This window comes from Musca vetustissima, unplaced genomic scaffold (assembly GCF_032173495.1).
Source record: "Musca vetustissima isolate MV318-11 ecotype Yass unplaced genomic scaffold, APGP_CSIRO_Mvet_v1 utg61444, whole genome shotgun sequence".
In the NCBI taxonomy this organism is placed as follows: Eukaryota; Metazoa; Arthropoda; class Insecta; order Diptera; family Muscidae; genus Musca; species Musca vetustissima.
This window is the reverse complement of record NW_026877454.1, coordinates 74,969-96,214: the sequence shown is the minus strand read 5'-3', so window position 1 is coordinate 96,214 and position 21,246 is coordinate 74,969. Positions and strand designations below refer to the sequence as shown.

At 34.2% G+C, this 21,246-nt stretch overlaps 3 protein-coding genes across 3 annotated transcripts; 1 reads left to right on the top strand and 2 right to left on the bottom strand.

The window, feature by feature from the left end:
• The first annotated feature begins 349 nt into the window (after positions 1-349).
• LOC133322047 (zinc finger protein 91-like) lies at positions 350-14,789 on the top strand. The gene is made up of 17 exons (XM_061531114.1): positions 350-873; positions 938-1,203; positions 1,317-1,364; positions 1,430-1,718; positions 1,776-1,989; positions 2,049-2,088; positions 7,479-8,124; positions 8,194-8,408; positions 8,483-8,530; positions 9,233-9,524; positions 9,596-9,882; positions 12,984-13,257; positions 13,321-13,511; positions 13,581-13,728; positions 13,788-14,020; positions 14,082-14,418; positions 14,480-14,789. Exons 1-17 carry the CDS (start codon positions 350-352, stop codon positions 14,787-14,789), a joined length of 4,362 nt encoding a protein of 1,453 aa, XP_061387098.1.
• Positions 14,790-15,032: 243 nt separating this feature from the next.
• LOC133322046 (actin-related protein 10-like) lies at positions 15,033-16,300 on the bottom strand. Its single transcript, XM_061531113.1, has 3 exons — positions 16,230-16,300; positions 15,992-16,150; positions 15,033-15,933 (listed from the first exon to the last, which is right to left on the bottom strand). The coding sequence occupies exons 1-3, from the start codon at positions 16,298-16,300 to the stop codon at positions 15,033-15,035; spliced, it is 1,131 nt and encodes a 376-aa protein (XP_061387097.1).
• A 2,058-nt stretch (positions 16,301-18,358) lies between these two features.
• Positions 18,359-20,114, bottom strand: LOC133322045 (zinc finger protein 852-like). Its single transcript, XM_061531112.1, has 4 exons — positions 19,576-20,114; positions 18,795-19,088; positions 18,517-18,730; positions 18,359-18,451 (listed from the first exon to the last, which is right to left on the bottom strand). Exons 1-4 carry the CDS (start codon positions 20,112-20,114, stop codon positions 18,359-18,361), a joined length of 1,140 nt encoding a protein of 379 aa, XP_061387096.1.
• Between the last annotated feature and the right edge of the window lie 1,132 nt (positions 20,115-21,246).

Here is a 21,246-nt window from a genome sequence, read left to right as displayed (position 1 = left end):
CCGAGGTGGATGACAGCTGTAGTTTCCCCTTTGAAATAATAAAAATACTTTGAATGCCATCATTACAAAGTGAATGTTTAAACATAGTTTCGGCTTTTAATGGCAAAGGAGTTTTTTATTTATAATTATAAATGAGGAGGCTTTTCCACTTAAAATTAAAGAAGAACAAATATTACAAATGTTTTTTTATTTCAAAAATTAGGTAAACTATTGCGACCACCTTAACATAAACACACATACATATATCCATCTCTTTCTCATAACAGCTGATTTTATACTGTAAACAAAATTCTACGAAAGACACTTTCTTAAAAGAAACTTAAATATCTGGAAAGACTTAATGGAAGCAATGGAGGACAATAGTTCCTGTATATACCCCATAAAGGATCTCTGCCGAACTTGTACAGCCAACACTGGCAATAATTCAACAATATCTGTCAAATGTATTTATGAGCCACTAAATAATGATGATGATGATGGTAGCTCGAACTCTGCAAGTCCAACAATAATGGAAGCATTAATGCAATTGGAACCACAAATTCATATTGATTTCCTGGATAATTTACCAAAAACAGTGTGCCTGATGTGTGCTGAACAATTACAAAAATCCTATAGATTTTTGGAATCATACAGACAGGCCAATGACAAGTTACAGAAACTCATAAAGAACCGACAGGCGACCATGGACTCTGAATCTTTGGAAAATGCTACAGAATTACATATTGAAGAATTTGTCAAAGAAGATGCCAATGCATCGTATGAAATAGATATTGAAAAGAGTCCAATTGCGTATGTCGATGATGATAATCATGATGAAGAAGAGGAACCAGAGGAATTGATTGACATGGAATACAGCGATAGTGAAGAGACAAGGTAAATTTGTTCATGTTGTACACAATTTTGATGGAAATAAAATCATTTTTTGTTGTTGTTTTAGCAATGATATTTTGTTGGAAACCATTTCACAATCCAAGAAACCCCAAAGGACTACAAAAAAGTTGGAAGCAAAAATAGGTGATGACTCAAGTGAATGCAATCCCAAGCCCCAACAAAATGATGATGGAACATATACGTGCCAGGAATGTAAAATGCTACTCGGTGATTTGGAAACATGGAGACAGCACATGGAGACAGAACACAAATCGAACAATACCAGAAATAGCAAACAGAGAAAAAGTTTTAAATGTGAATATTGTGAGAAAGGTAAAATTTTGAACTTATATTATAAAATTTTAATTTGTATGGGATTTATATTTGAATTCCCATTCGAGTTGTATTGCTAAGATTTTCTAATAAAAAACATATTTACTTCTTAGAATTCTTGCGGGCAAGCACCTGTAGGATTCATATGAGAACACACACAGGTACGTTTTTAATTTTTGAAATACATTATTGTTATTTTTTCTCTCAATTTTCCTATTATTCCCAGCAGAAGAACCCTTTCTATGTGTTGAATGTGGTAAAAGTTTTAAGGTTAGAAGTAGCCTGTATACGCATATGTTACGGCACAAGGGTGAGAAAACATTTCAATGCGCCCACTGTCCGAAAACATTCGTCTGCGCCAGTGGACTTTATTGTCATTCGTTGGTACACAAAAAAGAGAAACCATTTGTGTGTGACACTTGTGGTGCTGCCTTCCATATGGCCTATATGCTGAAAAAACATAATTTATATCACAAGGGTATTAAGAATTTTGCCTGTGAACATTGTGATTTGCGGTATGTGTTGTGGAACAAAAATCGTTGGAATATTTAAAAAAAAGGTGTATTTTTTAGCTTTGTAACCGGTGAAAAACTGCGTCGCCATATACGCACACACACGGGTGAAAAGCCATATGCCTGCCATTATTGTGATCGTGCCTTTGCCCAAAGCAACGATTGTAACAAACACATGCGTCAACATGTTGGCGAAAATATCTACCAGTGTGATTTGTGTCCATTGCGTTTTCCAAAGGCCAGGGATTTACGCGCCCATTTTGCCACACATAGGGTATGAAACATTTTTTCAAAAATAAAATATTTTTTTTTTTTAATTTTTTTATTTTGCAGAACGACGATGAAGAAACGCGTAAGAAAAATTTGGAAGCCCGTAAGATTGAAGTGCAAAATCTTAAAATTAAATTTGGTTTTAAGAAAGAATAAATGTTAAAAAAGTTATAATTTTTTGAATTTATTTTTGGAAAAGCAGGATCTCATATCGAGATTTTTATATTATTTCGGTGAATGTAAGTAGTTTGGTACACCATTTCTGGCAGTAAACGGCTTTGATACCATCAGCTTGGATGGTATCAAAGCGCAAGACGTCCACTAGACTGTTGACCAACTGTGGAACTTGAGAACTACAGCTTCGAGGTAGTCAAAGATTTTATATACCTTGGTACCGCCTTAAACAAAACGAAAGACATCAGTTATGAAATTCGAAGAAGGATAGTGATGGCCAACAGATGCTACTATGGTCGGAGCAAACAACTCAAAAGCAAGGCCACCTCCCCCAGACCAAACTCACACTCTACAAGACGCTGATACTACCCGTGCTGTGTTGTATGGATTTGAAGCAGATGAGGCAGCTCTTAGAGTGTTTGAGAGAAAATTTTCTGAAAGATCTATGGGCCGATATGCGTTGACGGTGATAATCGCCGTCGAATGAACTATGAGTTGTACCAGCTATTCTCGGACATCGACATTGTTAGATGTATTGAGTTGCAGCGACTACGTGGGCTAGGTCATGTGAGAATGGATGAAGATGCCCCAGCCCAGAAGGCACATAAAAGCGAACCAGTTGATGGTTCACGGCCACGAATAAGATGGAAAGACCAAGTGGAAGACAACATTGACGAATATGGTCTTTCAAATTGAAAAAAAAAACTGCACAAAAGACCGACGCGCTTGATAATCTTTTTTAAGCACGGCTTATGGAACGAATGTTCTGTCACAAGCCAGCTTAGTAAGTATATTACCCAATTACAAATGGTGGGTACATGAAATCGAACGAAAATATGTGTGGAAGATTTATTCGAATCGGAAACGATATGAAGCAAACCTTAGACACGTCGTCGTATTCTCAATGCGTTACCCTGTGCAAAATTTCATGGCAATCTGATAGAATTGTTTAAAGATTTTAAACAAATTTGGTCGTATCAGATTCTGGGCTCAATTCAATTTTCCTTTGCATATTTTTTTACATACCTAAATCAAAATTGGTTTGGTTTAAATGGAATTAAGTCCTTAACTTGTTTCCCATTTGTTTGGTTTATAACTTTATTTTAGGTTTCTGCTTTAATAATTATACGATAATGTTAAGCTGTATATATAAGTATGTTTATCTAAATTAAATTTCTATTTCGATTTTCTTATAGAATATACCCTTTATTTCCATGGCATTGAAAGCAGCCAAGTTACGTGCTCTTGTCTCCTCATCGTCATCTTTGTGGGTGCCAAAATGATCTTGTAACAGCTTAACGGTTGGATATCTTTCCGGACACAATTGACACTGATAGATATTCTCACCCAAATGCATACGCAAATGTTTTGTTAGCTCATTCGATTGACGATAGGCCTTGTCACAGAATGTACATTTATAGGGTTTTTCACCGGTGTGAATGCGTGTATGACGATTGCGTTTTTCATTTGTAAAGAATCTGAAAGACACACAAAAATATTTGGTTACTTAGCTATTGCCATATTACCGTTTAACTTCACTTACCGTTTATCACAAAATTCACAGGCATAAGGCCTTTCATTGGTGTGGAAGATTTTGTGTTTCTTCAAACGATATTCCTTGGCAAAGCCATGTCCACACACATCACACACGAAAACCTTTGGATTGGGTTTATGCCGTTCCGAGTGTGAAATTAAATCATTGCGAGCAATAAATTTCTTGGGACACTCGGAGCAGGCAAACAGTTTTTCCGTTTGATGGCGAACAGTGTGCTGATTTAAATTACTGGTGGTTTTGAAACTTTTACCACATACCTGACACAGATATGGTTTTTCTCCTAAAAAACAAATGGCCAAACATTATTTGAAAATTAGAGCCATTAAACGGTTATTACTTACCACTATGATTGCGCATATGACGTCTCAACAAATATGGATGTAAAAATGCTGCAATAATTAAACATTAGTTTTAAAATACCCAATTCCACTTAATTATATTTCTCCCTTACTTCTATCGCATATTTGGCATATAATTTTGTTGCCTTCTCTCTTTTCCTTGTGTATCCGCATATGCTTTTTAAGCGATGATTCTGTTCTATATTTTCTATCACAAACGTCGCATGGGAAATAAACTTCATCTTCATGGTCACTCATTTCTTCGCTAGCCTCACTGGTTTCTTCCTCTTCATTTTTGACAGAACTAAAGATTAAACCATAAATTAACAAATCAATAATATTTGAATTTGATATATCCTTACGCCGCATAATCCTCCTCATTACGTTCTTCGTCCGGATCGAATATAGTCCACATTGGACTATCACCACCCTCAACCTCTTCCACGACAATTTCTTCACCGACTTCCTCTTCTTCCACCTCTTCTTTACACTGTTCGATTACCGGCAATTCTTCCACGACATCAGCCACAACCTCCACACCAACTTCTTCGGCATTTTCTAAATTATCACCCTCATCAAGTTCCGTTTCGAAGACATAATAAAATGAATTTCCATTATCTGTGTCATCTTCCGATTTGGCCATAATCATAGTTTCCAAAATATCATCAAATTGATTTTCAACTTCAAGGCAGCGTTGCTGAAACACATAGAATTCCTTGGCCCGGCCCACACAATCAAGGCAAATATTTTTCGGAAGTTTGGCATTCGGATCCAATTTCAATTGCGGTATCGATGCCTTCAACAACTCCATAATGCTTATGTTAAGTTCCTCGATTACCGTGGTCTCCAATGGCACCATTTCCCTTTCGATGAGTGGCTCATATTCGAGTGTACCATCAAAGATACATGTGCGACACATTCGATCCAGTGACACAGGCATTTCGCTAGCAATACAAATACATTCACAATATAATTTTGGCAAATCTTGGGGTTTCCCTTCGGCCCGCAAATTAATTCATTAATTCCAAAATATATTTTGGCAGTTGTTTACGTTTTGTTTTTCACTCACTTGGATCGTGCAAGCTCGATTTTTGCCCTTAACTAGATATCCCTATGCAAGAGGCATCCCATTCAAGCAATGCCCAGTTATTGAGTCATCCACAAAAACAGCTGATTCCTCAACAAACTGTCAAAATGGCTTCTATTTTAAGGCAATTGTATGAAAAAGTAAACAAAATTATGACAGACGAGTGGGTATTCAATCACAATGGAGGCAATTTCTCTGTGTTTGGTTGGCGCTTAAAATAGACATCAGTCGTAACAACGCATTTCTAGCGTGCCCTAAAATGTCGTCGTAGCGTTTAATAGGTTGCCATATTGTGGAGTTTCTATATATAAAGGTACAGGGTTATATATCAATTTCATTTCATTTGTTATGAATAGATAGAAAAATAATGATGCAATAAGGGTATAAAAGGGATAAAAACTGAAGAAAAAAATAATAAAAATATATTTGTGTCTTATTATGTTGTATTAATTTGTATATAATTTTAATTTATTTATAATTAAAAATAAAAAATAAAAATAATAAATTTTATATAATGCAACGTTTTTCACATCGGTAGCATTACGACACTTCTGTTCGTACCATGGGTTTCTTGATGGTGATTTTTGGTACCCAAGTGTTGCTTTTTTTGCTTTGTAGGGAGTGGGCAATCCTTTGCCATTGTGCTTCTATACTGTTATCGGGACAGGAAGTGCTTTCGTCAAGCAGGTGGGTAAATTGAGCGGAGTAGGTCTCGGCTACCTGTTGTGTTTGTAGCTTTTCGACGTCGAGTTTCCGTGCTGTGTTAGATCGCACCTTTGCTGCTACATTAAGACGAGTTTGAACCTTGGCTGCTACAAGGTGGTGGTCCGAATCCATATTCGCTCCTCGGATCGATTGAACGTCTAATACACTGGATGAATGCCTTCCGTCCATCCCAACAATTTGATTTCTCGTTGCTTGTTCAGAAGGTGACCTTGTATATATCGAGATGCTTGAACCTGGTGCTACCATGTTTTTTGCTGCCGCGAAGTCAATCAACCTCATGCCGTTGTCTGATTTTTATTCATGGCGGCTGAATTTTCCGAAGGTGGGGTCAATTATGTCATATTTATTTGTATATAATTTCATTTCTTTTGCATTAAAATCTCCTTGCAAATTTTAATATATGACCAGGGCAGCGATCATATTTTTTTCTATTAACAATTTTAAAAAAATTCTGCTCATCTTTGTATTCGGTCGGAACATGGGCGCAAATAACAATGAGAAGAACTTCGCTTTTATACGGATTATAGCAATTCTTTCATTTACTAAAGTGAATCTGGAGACGAGATCTTTTATTCTCCTGTTAACCATAAATCCGCAGCCAAATTCATGTCTCGTTTCATGTCAGCTATAATACAGAGCGTAATCATCTTATTTACGTCCCTTATAGTACGTTTACATTTAACCGGATTTCGTTAACCCAGTGGGTTTCAATTGTCAATTCCTTTGCATATATGTCAAATAAATCCTCATAAAGTAGGTTAACACGGTAAAAAGTTCTAATGTATGTGCCGTTTTACCTGCCCTTTTCCATCGCATTTCCTGTAAGGCGATAATATCGGCTTTGTACTTCTTGAGTACATTCGCTAAAGCGAAAACTGCGTCTGTTCTGTACAACGTGGGCACATTTCAAGTGCAGATTCGCAGATCGTGATCCTTTATACGTTTGCGGGGTCGTCAACATTAGGGGGATTTAGCTTTCTTTTTCTTTGTTTTTTCATAGTAGGTTGGGTTTTCCGAATATTGGCAACTAACCCGACGCCTCCAGCCCTTTTTGATAGTTCTTATGGGTGAACTCGACGGGCATTGAAAATAGCTACCCCAGATGGCACCGCGGGGAGGACAGTGTCCACAATTGAGATGAAAGAGAGACCAAGATAAGCCTGGACTTCGCCATGTTAAAGCCAACCAGAGCCGTTGCTTAATATCTATCATTCCCAGGATGTTGAAAAATGTCAAATAAACACAGCAATTTGCAGTGTATATTATTTAATAACGGGCGGAAAAAGTCACTACCCACACAGTTGCTTTTTTAGCCCTTTTTGATAGTTCTTATGGGTGAACTCGCGGCATATTATATTTTGGAATTGATTGATATTATGCGGTAGGAAAAAAAACAATTTATATACTTTTATAATGATTTGATTTTAATATTAACAAATAAAAAATAACCCATTTACCAGGCGTTCACAATAATCCCACTATGACATCAACGTATGGCAACACTTATCGTTTATTGTGAATTATATTTTTATGTTTTGTCTAATTCCGGAAGAAAAAACATTGAAATATTTTTGTTTTCCAGTTGTACTGTTTTTAAACCCAAATCCCAATAGATATTATGTCTCTAAAAATTGAGGACCTGTGCCGTACGTGCATGTATGACGGAACTGGCTCCTTGAAATCGGAGGATATACAAGCGAAAGCCAAACAGGAAAAGCAAATGTTATCACTCAATACTATTGTTGTAACCATGGATGAAGGAGAAAACAAACATTGTAGCATATTGGATTTGTTAAAAGTGTCCATTCCTCAGCTGCAATTGCAACAAAATGATAAACTCCCCAAACAGATTTGCGTGGAATGTGCCAATAAAGTCAAGGAGTTCAATTATTTTCGGGAAAAATGTTTAAGTGTGGAACGACAGCTAAATGAGCTACTGGTGAAGACATGCGAAGAGGGTGGTGATGGTGGTGGTGCAACTGCTGCAAAGCCAGAAGACGAGGTGGAACATCCATTTTTTGATATTTTTGAAAAGGCTTTAGATGTCGGTGATGAGAAGTTAATGAAAGCTGAACTGGAGGAAGATGTCTTTATAGATCAAAACTCATTTCAATCGGATCAATTTGTGGACGATGGAAATATATCGGCGGAAGATGTTTTGCACGACAACTACAATGAAGATGAATTCATAAAGAGCTGCAGTGATTTGAGTATAGATTTTGAATTGGATACGGATAGTGATAGCGATTTTGGAGTAAAGTAAGGATATTATTATCTGATATAGGCTATATTTCAATATAATCCCTACTTACTTATTTATGTTGATAGGAAAAGGGTATCAAAAAAGGAAAAGTCGGCAAAATCATCCACTAAAAAATCCAACGAATCAAAACAGAAGTCGGAATCTCAGGAGTCATTTCCATGTACCCAGTGTAAAAAACAGCTCAAAACTGAAGCATCCCTTAAAAAACATTTACTATTGCATGAGAAAAAAGCCAACGAAGATCGTGATAGAAAATATGTGTGCAATGTTTGTGATAGAGGTACTCAAACGGTCGGTTCAACTACATAAGTCAATTTCAATAATATCGTATTTTCTTTTTAATATTCCCAACAGGTTTTCCACATGCCTATATGCTAAGAGATCACTTGAGATCGCATAGCGGTAAGTTGCAAATATAATAGGATTTTTTTCTGTAGGAAAAAAATCGCAGGATTACAAGACTTATTTTTTTCTATGGAAAAAATTTGCAGGACCACAGGACTGATTTTTTTCTATAGGAACAAATTTGCAGGACTAATTTTTTTTCTATAGAAAAAAAAAAAAAATTGCAGGACTGATTCCTGTGGTCCATCGATTTTTTTTCTATAAAAAAGAAATTATCAGGACCACTGGCCTATTTTTTATGTAAAAACAAACTGCAGGGCCACAAGACTATTTTTTTCTATAGAAAAAAATCGCAGGACTACAGGACTGATTTTTTTTTTGCTATAGAAAAAAATTCGCAAGACCACAGGACTGATTTTTTTCTATAGAAAAACCGCAGGACTACAAGACTGATTTTTTATAGAAAAAAACGCAGCACCATTTTCTATAGAATAAAATAGTCCTGAAAATTAGTAAAAGTAACAAAAAAAAATAGTCCTGCCAATCGTCGAATTTTTTTCTATAATAAAAATTAAAACATAGTCATTCGGCTCTTCAAATTTTTTGTCTACAAAAAACAATTAGTCCTGCAGTTCTTCGAATTTGTTTCTATAGAAACAAATAATTGTGCAATTTTTTGTATAAAAAATCTTCGATAAGCTTTTAATTAAAACATTTTTAGAAAATTAACTTAAATTTCACCTTTTGTTTTTGTTATAGGCGAAAAACCTTTTCTATGCTCCGAATGCGGCAAAGGCTTTACCACATCGAGCAGTTTAAAACAACATACATTCCGGCACAAAAGTGAACGACAATTTACCTGTCCAGACTGTCCAAAAGCATTTACCACACGTACAGATTTATCCTCACATTCCGTTGTACATCGAGAGAAATCAAGAACCCATGTCTGTGATCTATGTGGTCGGGGCTTTACACGGGCGTTTGTACTGAAACAGCACAAAATGTATCATCGAAATGAGAGGGCTTTCTCTTGTGAGTTTTGTGAAAAACGGTAAGTATGAAATGTCACCATACCTACTTCCGATGTTATAAAAATTGTAATTTCTTTTCTTTTTTCTGCAGATTCAATACAAATGAAAAACTACAACGTCACACACGTATCCATACTGGTGAAAAACCTTATAAATGCAAATATTGTGAAAAGGCCTATTGTCAATCGAATGAATTGACAAAACATTTGCGTTTTCATTTGGGTGAAAATGTCTATCAGTGTGCATTGTGTCCACAGCGGTTTGCAACTGTGAAATTAGTAAAAGAACATTTTATATTGCACAAAAATGATGATGAAGAAACTAGGGCACGCAATGTCGCCGAATTAAATGCATTAGAAATAAAGGGTATATTTTGTAGATAAATGTAAAATGGTGTTATGTTTCTTTTTTTACTATTAAGAGAAAAATAAGTTAAAGAGATTGTGTTCGATCGGGTTGAACATCTTATATATGTCGTTGTTTAAACTATTTTCATATATTTAAGAAGTTTGGAAAATTCGTCTACGAATTTCAACATTCCGAAGTAGTGTGCGATCTTAAGATGAGGTTTATGTCAAATATGAAGCTATAATAAATCGTTACTGAAACATCTTTTGTAACCTCCATGAACCCGGAATGCGAAATTAAAGATACATCGACTTATACTTGCGCCTAAAACTTTCAAAATTTTCAATTTCAAATTTTCAAAGGGCAAATTACAGGTACTTCGGTTGAAAATACGATTAAGCCCTCAAGAATACCGAAAATATCGGAGGTTATATTACGAATGTTGTTATACGAACTGCAAGAATCTACTAATTTTTAATACTTTTTCGATATTATACAGGAAATATTAATATCGTATTAAAAATTTCTGGAATAAAGCGTTTCTGCTTCTGCGAACGAGGTTAGAATAAATCTTCGAAGAGATTCTTTAAACCTCATTTGATCTGAAATATACAATTACAGCCTTTCAGCTCTAAAAAATGTGACTAGGATGTTAAAAAGACCTAAAATGCGGAACCGTTATATAAGTGCTGTATCATATGGAAAAAAATCATAAAATCAAAATGGATTTTCTTTATTATTATGTTCCCGTACTGCAATAATCTACTACTTTTTACCACGATAACAAATTTTTATTTATGATATCGTCAAAAATAGTTAAATCTACGGGAACAGAACATATATTTATACTCGAGAAATTTGAATTTCTCCCTTGCTGGTGATTTATGTTTCTAGTTCCTATGATGTTCAAACTTTCTAAGCCTAGTGAAATCTTCAAGTGTGAAGAAATCACATAGTTCCTGAAAGCATCTTCTTGTATTAAATTTACGACATCCAAAGATTTTATGTGCGGCCGTTTCGGCTTCTCCGCAGTCCTCGCATAGGTTATCTAGTACTATACTCTAGTATATTCATTTTGAACTAAAGATTCTATTGATTTGTTTTTGTAAAAAAAGATTTCGAATTACAATTTTTAGACCAGTGTGTTCTTGTCAGTGGGGGAAAGATTTTATAAATATGATTGCTACTTGCACCTAATCATAAGACCATTAATCTCAAAGAACCTTAGCCAACTGATTGACGGCATCCGGCATTGGCCATTGTATTTCTAGAAGTATTCCTTCATTGATTGGATTCTTGTCTGCCCTGTCTACAATTTCATTGAATTCAATAGATGAATGACCTGGAATGTAATGTAAATGTACTCTATTAGCCAACAAAATTTACTTTGTTGATATTTTATAAATTTTAAAAGTTTAATCGCTGATTTTGAAGGTTGCCACTAAAATACAACCATGCACGTAAGATAGCTTTGAGTGTGTGGAGAATGTTGTTATCATTTCAATGTGAATGGTTCTAGTGAAGACACATTCACATTTCTAGATTCCTATCATGGTATAATAATAGAAGGTAACAGTTCGTCCTCGGACGGCTCACAAGAAAGACGTAAAAAAATTTTAAATGAGTACTACACGCCCACGGGCTTAAAAATAGATTTTTACAAAATGGCGGTTGTTAAGCGTTCGCTTAACTAACACGTGTGTTTTTAAATACGGATAACCTATAAATTACGAGTCGTTCAACAAAATCCAAACAGCTGCGCATGTAATTTTTAATTTTCGTAAATTTAATAGCAAAAGAAGATGCTTTTCGCTACTATGTGACTCCTTCACAGTAGAAGAGTTCACTGATACACAAGGCTTAGAAGTCTGAACATTGTGGTCAAATTCTTAAAGAAGATCGAAGTCAACCTGCAAAACACAAACCACCATCTATGGATAACAAATTCGTAGCAAAGCTACATACGGATACATGGCACTAAACCTTCTATCCCTATAGAAAGTGGGCCAACCAAAATAATATTAAAAAAAAAAAAAAAAAAAAAATAATAGAAGGTAACAGCAAGTGTTGTTGTACAACAAACGATACAACAACCACATGGAAATTTGTTGTTGTAAGTTATACTAGTGTCAACGTCATTTGACAGAAAAATGTAAACAAACAAATTATCAAGAAATTATATTTATTTTGAAAATGAAATATTTTCGAATCCTCAAAATAAAATCGAAAAACATGAATGAAAATCTATCAAATTCATATTTCTATCGCTTCCACATCTTTCCTATAATTGAGCCATAACCACTTATATGTGTAACACATATGAAAATGCAGGGAATTGCGAGTTATTTCATGAAGAATGATTTGCTTCCTCAAACTTTCCTAGCAGGCAGATTGAGTAAATTGAATACGGGAGCACATTTAATAATGAACAATTTCCAATTTTATGCTTTCCCAATTTTCCTGTTGGGCGATTTTTAAAAACATAATTTGTCAAATTCATATTGACACTAGTATTACGTTGGAATCAAATCAGCTGGGATTTGCTGTTACCTTTTATTATTGTACCATGGATTCCTATACTATTTTTTCTTGTTAATTTTTAAGACTATTCACATTTCTAGATCCCTATACATTTTTTTAATTTTCTCTTTGTTTCCTCATTCTAAACAACATGCTTGATTGGAAATTTTATTATTCTGCTTATTTCTAAATCGTCACACTGTTGTGAATGAAGGTTGCCATCTATTTTTTACCTTTTACTTACTAATCATGTTATCATTCCAATGTGAATAGTCTTCACAAGTCTGTCGATAATCAAGTTATCGAAGTTAATTGGTTTTCGCATTCTAGATCCCTGTAATTTTATTTTTTTTATTAATTTGCTTTGTTTCCTTATTCTATACAAAATGTTTAATTGGAAAAGTTGTTATGCAGCTTCTTTCTAAACAGTCCCACTATTGTGAATGTTTCCTCTAGACTAATGTAATGTTTATTCGAGTGCTGGCTGGCAGAAGACTTCTGAAACCGCATTATGACCAATTTTATGGAATATATCAAATGTGGCGATATTCTAATATCGCCTGACTTCAACAACAAAGATTATATTCTGAAATGTTTGCAATGTAATGAAGGCTATATAATATTGGATGCTCTACTTTGTCATTATGTGGATCATCATTACAATGACACCATTGAGCGCCAGGAGATAGCCACAGATCCACTTAATATGTTGCCACCCGTCAATGCACTGGAAAATGATTTGAAATTGGAATTACTGGAACCAGTTATCCGCAAAGATGATAATGATGAGAAAAGCAATGATAATATTGATGGGAGTATTGAAGCTAAAGAACAACAGGTGATCCGGGATAACCAGATGAGCGCGGCGAGTAGTTGTGATGAAGGGTTGGTATTATTGTTTTTATTTTGAATAATAATTTTAATACTGTTATTGTTTTTCTTTAGTAGAGATCCGAAATATTCTTCCGCAGAAGAAACGGAAGATATCGCACAAGAAAATTGTAAAGAATTAGTAGACAATGACCCTGAACATAGCTGTGACATATGTGGCCTTAAAGTGAAGACATTCAAAAGCCTAGAACGGCATAGGAAAAGCCACGAATCCAAGAAGGAATTGCAATGCCAAGACTGTCAACGAAGTGAGTAAAGGGGAGATTTATTTTTAGTACCTTATATTCCTTATAAAAATTGTGCTTACAATATTTCAGATTTTAAAACACTAAGGACTCTTAAAAATCACATTAAAACCCACAATATTGTAGAGAAGCCGGAAATTGCTACAAAGAGTGATGATGATGAGGATGTTACTGATAAATTTATTTTAGAAAAAGAATCCGAAATTATTGAATCCGATATGTAAGTTGACCTCTTTTTATTATCATCATATCAATTATAGATTTTTATTGCAATTTTAGATTTTGTAAAAATGAAAGGACTGAAGAAGTAGAAGAACATGATTGTGAAACGGAGGAGATTCAAAAACAACAGAAAGAGGATTCCAAACAATTCGTCTGCAATCACTGTGGCAGTCAATTAAAAACCCTTAAAACATTTAAAAGACATTTACGTATTCATAAGCGGGACTCGGAGGACAAAGAGGAAGGACCTCTTAAATCATCCAAACATGAATGTGAATTTTGTAACAAAGGTACATTTTTTATACATTTTAATTATATACATTTAATAATGTGAAAGAAATGCCCCAATAGTTTTCCATCAATCCAGCTCTTTGAAGGATCATCTAAGAGTCCATACGGGAGAACAACCATATCTATGCTCAGAATGTGGTAAAGCTTTTAAAAGCCTGAGCAATATGAAACAACATTTTCTAAGGCACGGCTCTGATCGTCCCTATGAATGTCCTGATTGTCCCAAAAAATTTCCCTGCCTTAGTGATTTGGCCTCACACAAGGCTGTGCATTCAAAGACCAAGTCGCACATATGTGATATTTGTGGCAGCGGGTTTGTCAAGCCATATCTGCTGAAGAAACACAAACTGTATCACACGAATGAACGAAGATTTGCATGTGATTTTTGTGAGAAGAGGTAAGCTAATGGAATTGCCAAGACCAATATTTTTTCATATTTTTTTTAATTATTTATTTAGATTTGTCCTTGCCGATCAATGTCGCAGGCATATGCGCACCCATACCGGGGAAAAGCCTTACAAATGTAAATATTGTGTTCGTTCCTTTGCCCAGAGCAATGATTTGATTAAGCACTTAAGAGGACACTTGGGTGCGGATAATGTATATAAATGTAATATGTGTCCGCAGGGATTTCGTTTACAGAGTGACTTGAGGGCACATTTTAATACGCACAAAAATGATGATGAAGAAACCAAGCAACGGAATCTACAAGCCTTGAAGGATGATGAGCTGCGAATACAAATGAAATTTGGTCTGGTGCCAAGTTGAGAAGCATGTAATTACTACTAAAAATTTTCTGCCAATAAATCCAATACGACATTCCATTTATATCTTTTAAGAGAATATTCTCCCAAGAATTTATATTTTTTTCGGAATTAATCTTTTTTATATTCCAAAAAATCTGTTGATTTTAATTATTTATAGAATGTTTTAAACATTTTTAATTAGTATTAAAATAAATATCTTAAATACACAAAGAATTCTCGCACTCTCTCTCCCTCTCTCCGATTTTTAGCCCGCTGTACGATTATCATCCAAACACACCCAATCCGGTACTCTTTCCAAACGCATATAAGCCTCTTTGGTTAGGGATCGTGTATTAACCAAATCCGTACCACCACACAAAGAGCCACCAATCCATGCCGTTATATTTGGACGGCCAATAGTCTTATGGAATTTAAATGTTACATCTCCATGCAATTTTTCCTTATACTCCGGATCATTTTCAATCAAATATTTTAGTTCTTGTTGTAGGCGTGGTAAAATACCCATTATTATTGCACTACCACCAATAACAAAAATATTCTCCATCAGTGCACGACGTATGTCCATTGGACAATGGAGGATGGATTTTATAATCAAATGTGGTAGACTATCACGATCATTGTTCTCTTCGAAGAACACCTCAAATGCTGTTTCTCGCACCCTACCGGGTACCGAAATAATTGCCTCATCTGCAATGGGATAGTCCACGCTTGGTGGTGCTTGTGGTGGTTCATTTTTCAAATAAGCTTGGGCCCGTTCCAATTTTGTTACAAAACATGTGCGTACTTTAATATCTTCCAAAACGGTTTCATTAAGTAACTCTTCACGTACTCCCTCGGCCACTAGCATACGTTTGATTTCTTCATGTACAGCACGTCCACCATATCGTTGATCTTGGAATGCTTGCATTACCTGGACACCACTGAAAACGGGCATAACAGTTGTTTCACTATATCCTATATCGACAACAACACCATGTGGCACAGCCAATGTGGAAAGGGCAATCATATGTGAGGGTACATAGAGTACCGAGGAGACCTCGAAATGGCGAAACAAGGCCTTGGCCAAGGTTTCACGTATAATGGTCTGGCCGAAGACATTTTCCACCACCACAATTTTCCTCTCCTTGGGACTTACCAATAAATATCTGCAATACATACAAAATCATCATTAAGAAAATCCTACTGCCGGCTTAAATGACTCACTTGAAAAATATGGTCTGCAAAAAATCCACCATTTGATCATAGAACTCCAATTTGTCATTGTAATCGAATAAATGTTTCGTTTCACCATTCGACGAAAGTATCACTTCTGTGGGTATGATTTTTCTGGGATATGCCTCGGCTGCAAAACCAAATCTGGAAAAAGAAAGGGAGTAGATGCATCATCAGCAGTAGTAACCAACCAATATGACGTCATTGTTTGTAATCAATTTCCACCTACTTGGTATATGCCGACCCAATATCTAAGACCACAGGTGGTTTTTCTTGCATTGCCGTTTCATAGAGTGGCATTTTTTATTGTTTATTAATAAATAATATAAATTTTTCTTTATTTAAGATTGAAAACAAATTTGTTCCTGTTGGGGATGGTTCAATGTGACGTATTTATTCACTGAAATGAACTTTGTGAATTAGTTTGTATATTCATTATTAAGTGGCAAGGTCACACGTCACACAGTGAAGTAGAAGATATTTAAAACAGTAGAAATGTAGAATTGTTTATTAAAAAGTATGTTTTAAAGGAAAATATAAGTTAAAATATGATTTTGGGGAAACAAGCAGAGAAAAATTTGACAATTAATTATAGATTTATAGCAGCACAATTAATGGAATGTCAGGCATTCTTTCCATAATCTTGTTTTATTCTAATTTGAAATATATCTACATTATGGGGACTACGACGAATTTTCTGGATGTAGCTAACGAAATAATGCATTTTATATACACTGAATCTTTTGGCAGAGGAAGCTAAATATATTTTCTTCATAAAATAATTAAATTTTTTAACATAACCCTGCTTTTATGCGTTCATTTATCTATTTTTCAGAAATATTTTCTGTTGTAATTAAATTTGTAATTTTGTAAAGAATATTTAGTACTCAAAAGTGTCGAGTAACAACTTTGTTTCAATATCTATTAATAAGTTTACCCAGCTAGCGAAGGTCAGCTGTTTTTTTTTTTTGTAGGAGATATGGCCACATTTTTAAAATACGCAAAATATGAAAAATGCAAAATTTGAGATATGAATTTCCAAATTGTAACCCATATATTGAGAGGCTATAAATAATAGAAAACGATTTGACTATATGGAAACATAATCTGAAATTTTCTGTGCAATATCATTTCCATTGGCACCAACTTGCTAAGTTTTGTTGGAGAAATGGCCACATTTTTGAAATACGCAAAGTTGTATTAAAAACTCTTATATTTTCTTATTTTTTAGTATAGCAATTTTAAAGACACATTTTACAGATATCGATATTATTTGTTTGGAGACCCTTAGTAAAATTTTATGAAGAATATTTTCTTCCTTAATACCAATCCCCTATAACGACATTTTGTAATAAATATGGCCACATTTCGGAAATACACAACATATCAAAAAATTAAATTTTTGTATAAGAATTTCCACATTGTAGCCATTATTTCTACGATATATATTATTGATAACGATTGGACTATTGTGGGGACCTATAGTGAAATTTTGTGTAGAAAAAAAATTCATTAACACAAACCTGGTAAAATCATGTTTAGTGGTAGATATGGCCACATTTTGGCAATACACAAAGTTCGAAAAATACACATTTTCTTATATGAATTTCCACATTGTAACCAATATTTCTCCGATATATATTATAGATAAACACAGAAGTTTGATGGAACCCTCCAACGAAATTTAGAGTAGAATATAATTTGTATTGACAACAACTTCTTAAAATTGAGTTTAGTGGTAGATATGACCACATTGTGAAAATACACAAAATTTGAAAAATGTACAATTTTTTATATAAATTTCCACATTGTTAGCAATATTTCTCCGATATATATTATAGACAACGATTTGACTTAAATTGTGGCCCATAGTGAAATTTGATGTAGAATAAAAATTATATTAACACAAGCCCGCTAAAATTAATTTTAGTGCTAGATATGGCCAAATTTTAAAAATACGCAAAATGGGACAAAAAAACTTCTAATTTCTTCGCCAATTTTATTGCGCTTATTTTAGTGAAAATTTTGACAGGTATTGATTGGGTTCCATTGGAGACCCATAGTAGACTTTTTGTGGTGAATATTTTATCGCTTTATACTAACCCGCTAACATAAATTTTAGAGGGAAATAAGGCCACATTTGAAGCAAACTTGAGAAGTAGCTATTATCCAGCTGATCTCCTTGAATTACTTTGTTAATAGGCATTGTTTGCATGTGTTTACAATTAATGTATTTTATGGATTTTGGCATTTTTTCAATTTCAATTAATTAGTTTAGAACTTAAAACAATACAACAAATGCATTTACATTAAATAAATCTACATAGATTCAATTTATACATATTCTACCAAAACATTTCAATCTTTTTTATAACCAAAATTAATTTTAAGATTATTCACCTCCTGTATGCGTCCTTCAAGATTTTTCGCGCGCTTTTCTTCATCATCACTCTATTGAAATGAGAAAATAAAATCAATTATTTTTCATAAGGAATTGTAGTGTTTCAAATGAATACCTTATGCGTCTCAAAATGTGCCCGCAGCTCCCTGACAAAAGGAAAACGCATTGGACACAATTCACATAGATGTATATTGGGACCGACATGTGATTTCATATGGGTGTGACAATCGTTACTTTGACTAAATGCCCGATCACAATAGTGACATTCAAATGGTTTCTCACCTGTGTGGGTAAGCATATGGCGATGTAGAGTTCTTGATCGGGCAAAACTAAAAGAGAAATTTGAGAAAAATATATTTTTTCATAGGGTATTATTGTCATTTACATACATACCGTTGATCACAATGTGTACAAGCATAATTTTTTATGCCTGTGTGTAAAAAACTATGTCTTTTCAGTAAATAGGCCATATTGAAGGCAGCTCCACAGGTGTCACACACGAAAGGCTTCTCTTTCTTGTGTACAAACATATGACTATGGAGACCACTTTTGTCCACAAAAGTTTTTGGACATACGGGACAGACAACGCTTTTCACACCCGTATGACGTTTCATGTGTGCCGTTAAACACGTTCGAATTTTAAAACCTTTTCCACATTCAGGACATAGGAAGGGTTTTTCATCTGCGCTTAAATGAGGATTGATAAATTAGGAATATTAAAAATGAAATTTTATTAATAATACTAAGTTTTTTATTATATGGCCATTTACCTGAGTGTGTTCTTAAATGGTCTTTATATTGGTGTTGTTTGAAATAAACTACAAAACGAAGAAATTTATTTAATTTACCAGTGGAAGTCTCAAATTGACTGCCTAAGTACCTTTCCCACAATATTCGCAATCATAGCTGTCTTTAGTTTCTTCCTTTTGATTTGAACTTGTATCCCGGTCCTTTTCCCTGTTAGCAGTAGTATTTTCTGTACAACTTTTATTGTTTTTCGTTTTAGAATTTTTTCTAGTTCCTTTCTTTCTCAGGGATTTATTTTCCTTCTTATTGCAATGAGAGTCTAATATTTTACTTGTTTCCATTTCCATTAAGAGGTCATTTCTGAAAGTAAAAAATCGAAGATAAAAACTTTTTCCATAAAAAATAAATATTTTTTCAATTAAATTACCCTTCATCGAAGGCATTGTTACATCCATCAGAATCTTCGGATTCCGTACCAAGCATTTTCTCCACTTTCACATCTTCAAGCTGGTTCCTTAAATTCCCCGCTGGGGCTGTAACAATTATATCTAGCATATTATTTAAGGTACATGTTGAAATTGGCTCTTCATCGACTATGTCCTCATAGGCCAATTTTTCCGATTCATTTTTCACTGAATCCACAATTACCGTCTGTTCCGAATCAATTCCATTTAATAATTTCAATAATTTGCTATTGGCCTGTTTATAGGCTTCCAAAAATTCATAGATTTTTTGCAATTGTTCAATGCATGCCATACACACTGTCTTTGGTAAATTATCCTGGAATCCGATACAAATTTCAGGTTGCAGTTTTATTAATAGATCCATTACCGTTGGACTGCCAGGACTTTCATTGATATGCTCGAAAATGCAAATGGCATTGACTTTAAAGGCATCGCCAACTGTTGTGTCTGTGGTGCAGGTTCTGCACAAACTTTTTATGGAGAATAGAGTGGATTGCTCCATTCTTTCAGGAGGTTAAATCTTAATTTTATTCCAGCTCACAAATGTTGCCTTTGATGCGAATAGAGGCGACATCAGATAATGACAGATAAATTCGTGGGACAAAACAAAATTGTGGGGTTGTTTACGAATGAGCGTAGTAAAGGAATGGCGACAACGTTTATTTGTTTAGAAAGGGGGCATAGGCATGGCCCAATAATTATTATTGGGTCATGGGGCATAGGCTAATGTAATAACATCAGCTGATATTTATATTCACTTTGAAATGATAACACGGCTAAACAAAGTGAACCATAAAAAATTAAACAAAATTTTTGGGCGGTTTTTATGAATATTTGTGGCTTTTTTTAAAATTTTTATTAATAACTTTATTAAGAATGTAGAATAATTTTGATATTCAAATTAAATTGTTTCAGTTAATATAATTTAAATTCACATTAAAATGATATCATTCCCAAATAAAGCGGTAGGCCAACACAACGAATTAAGCACATTATGAACAATTTTATATCTTTATATGAGTCGATTTCTTACAATTTTTGCACATTCAGTAGTGCTGGCGTTTTTTTTGATACCATTTATATTTTGCTTTTGCAAAATAGTCAGGCTGAAACCCAATTTTTATAAAAACTACTATTTATTAGTGGGTGTAGTATGACATTGTCCACCAAGGGGTAAGCCAGGGAAGACTATAGTTTCGGATCTCGCCACTGATCCTTATCAGTTCTCTTAATTTTTTGTTAGGATATTCTCCCTAGAATATTGTAGAATAAATTTGAATATAAATTGTAGTATTACAAAATGTATTTATAGATTTTAGTTATTGTCAATAAGTTTTTTTTTTTTTTTTGGGTACTGTATTTAGGATTGGATTGTTTATATTACAATGAAGTGAGTTAATAAATGAAATGAAAAAAAGTTTTGTAAACACTTATAAAAAATCAATCGAAAATTATTTTCCTTTTATCGGAATACCAACATTTTAAAAGAGCATGATATAATAATCCAGGGTAGGATATCTTGAGGTGTATAACAAAAAATCAACTCTATATTTAGTGGCTTGTTCTGTCAGATATATAATAAATATTCGTAACAAGTTGTTGCCTTTATTTCACAAATAACTAAAAAACGTGAA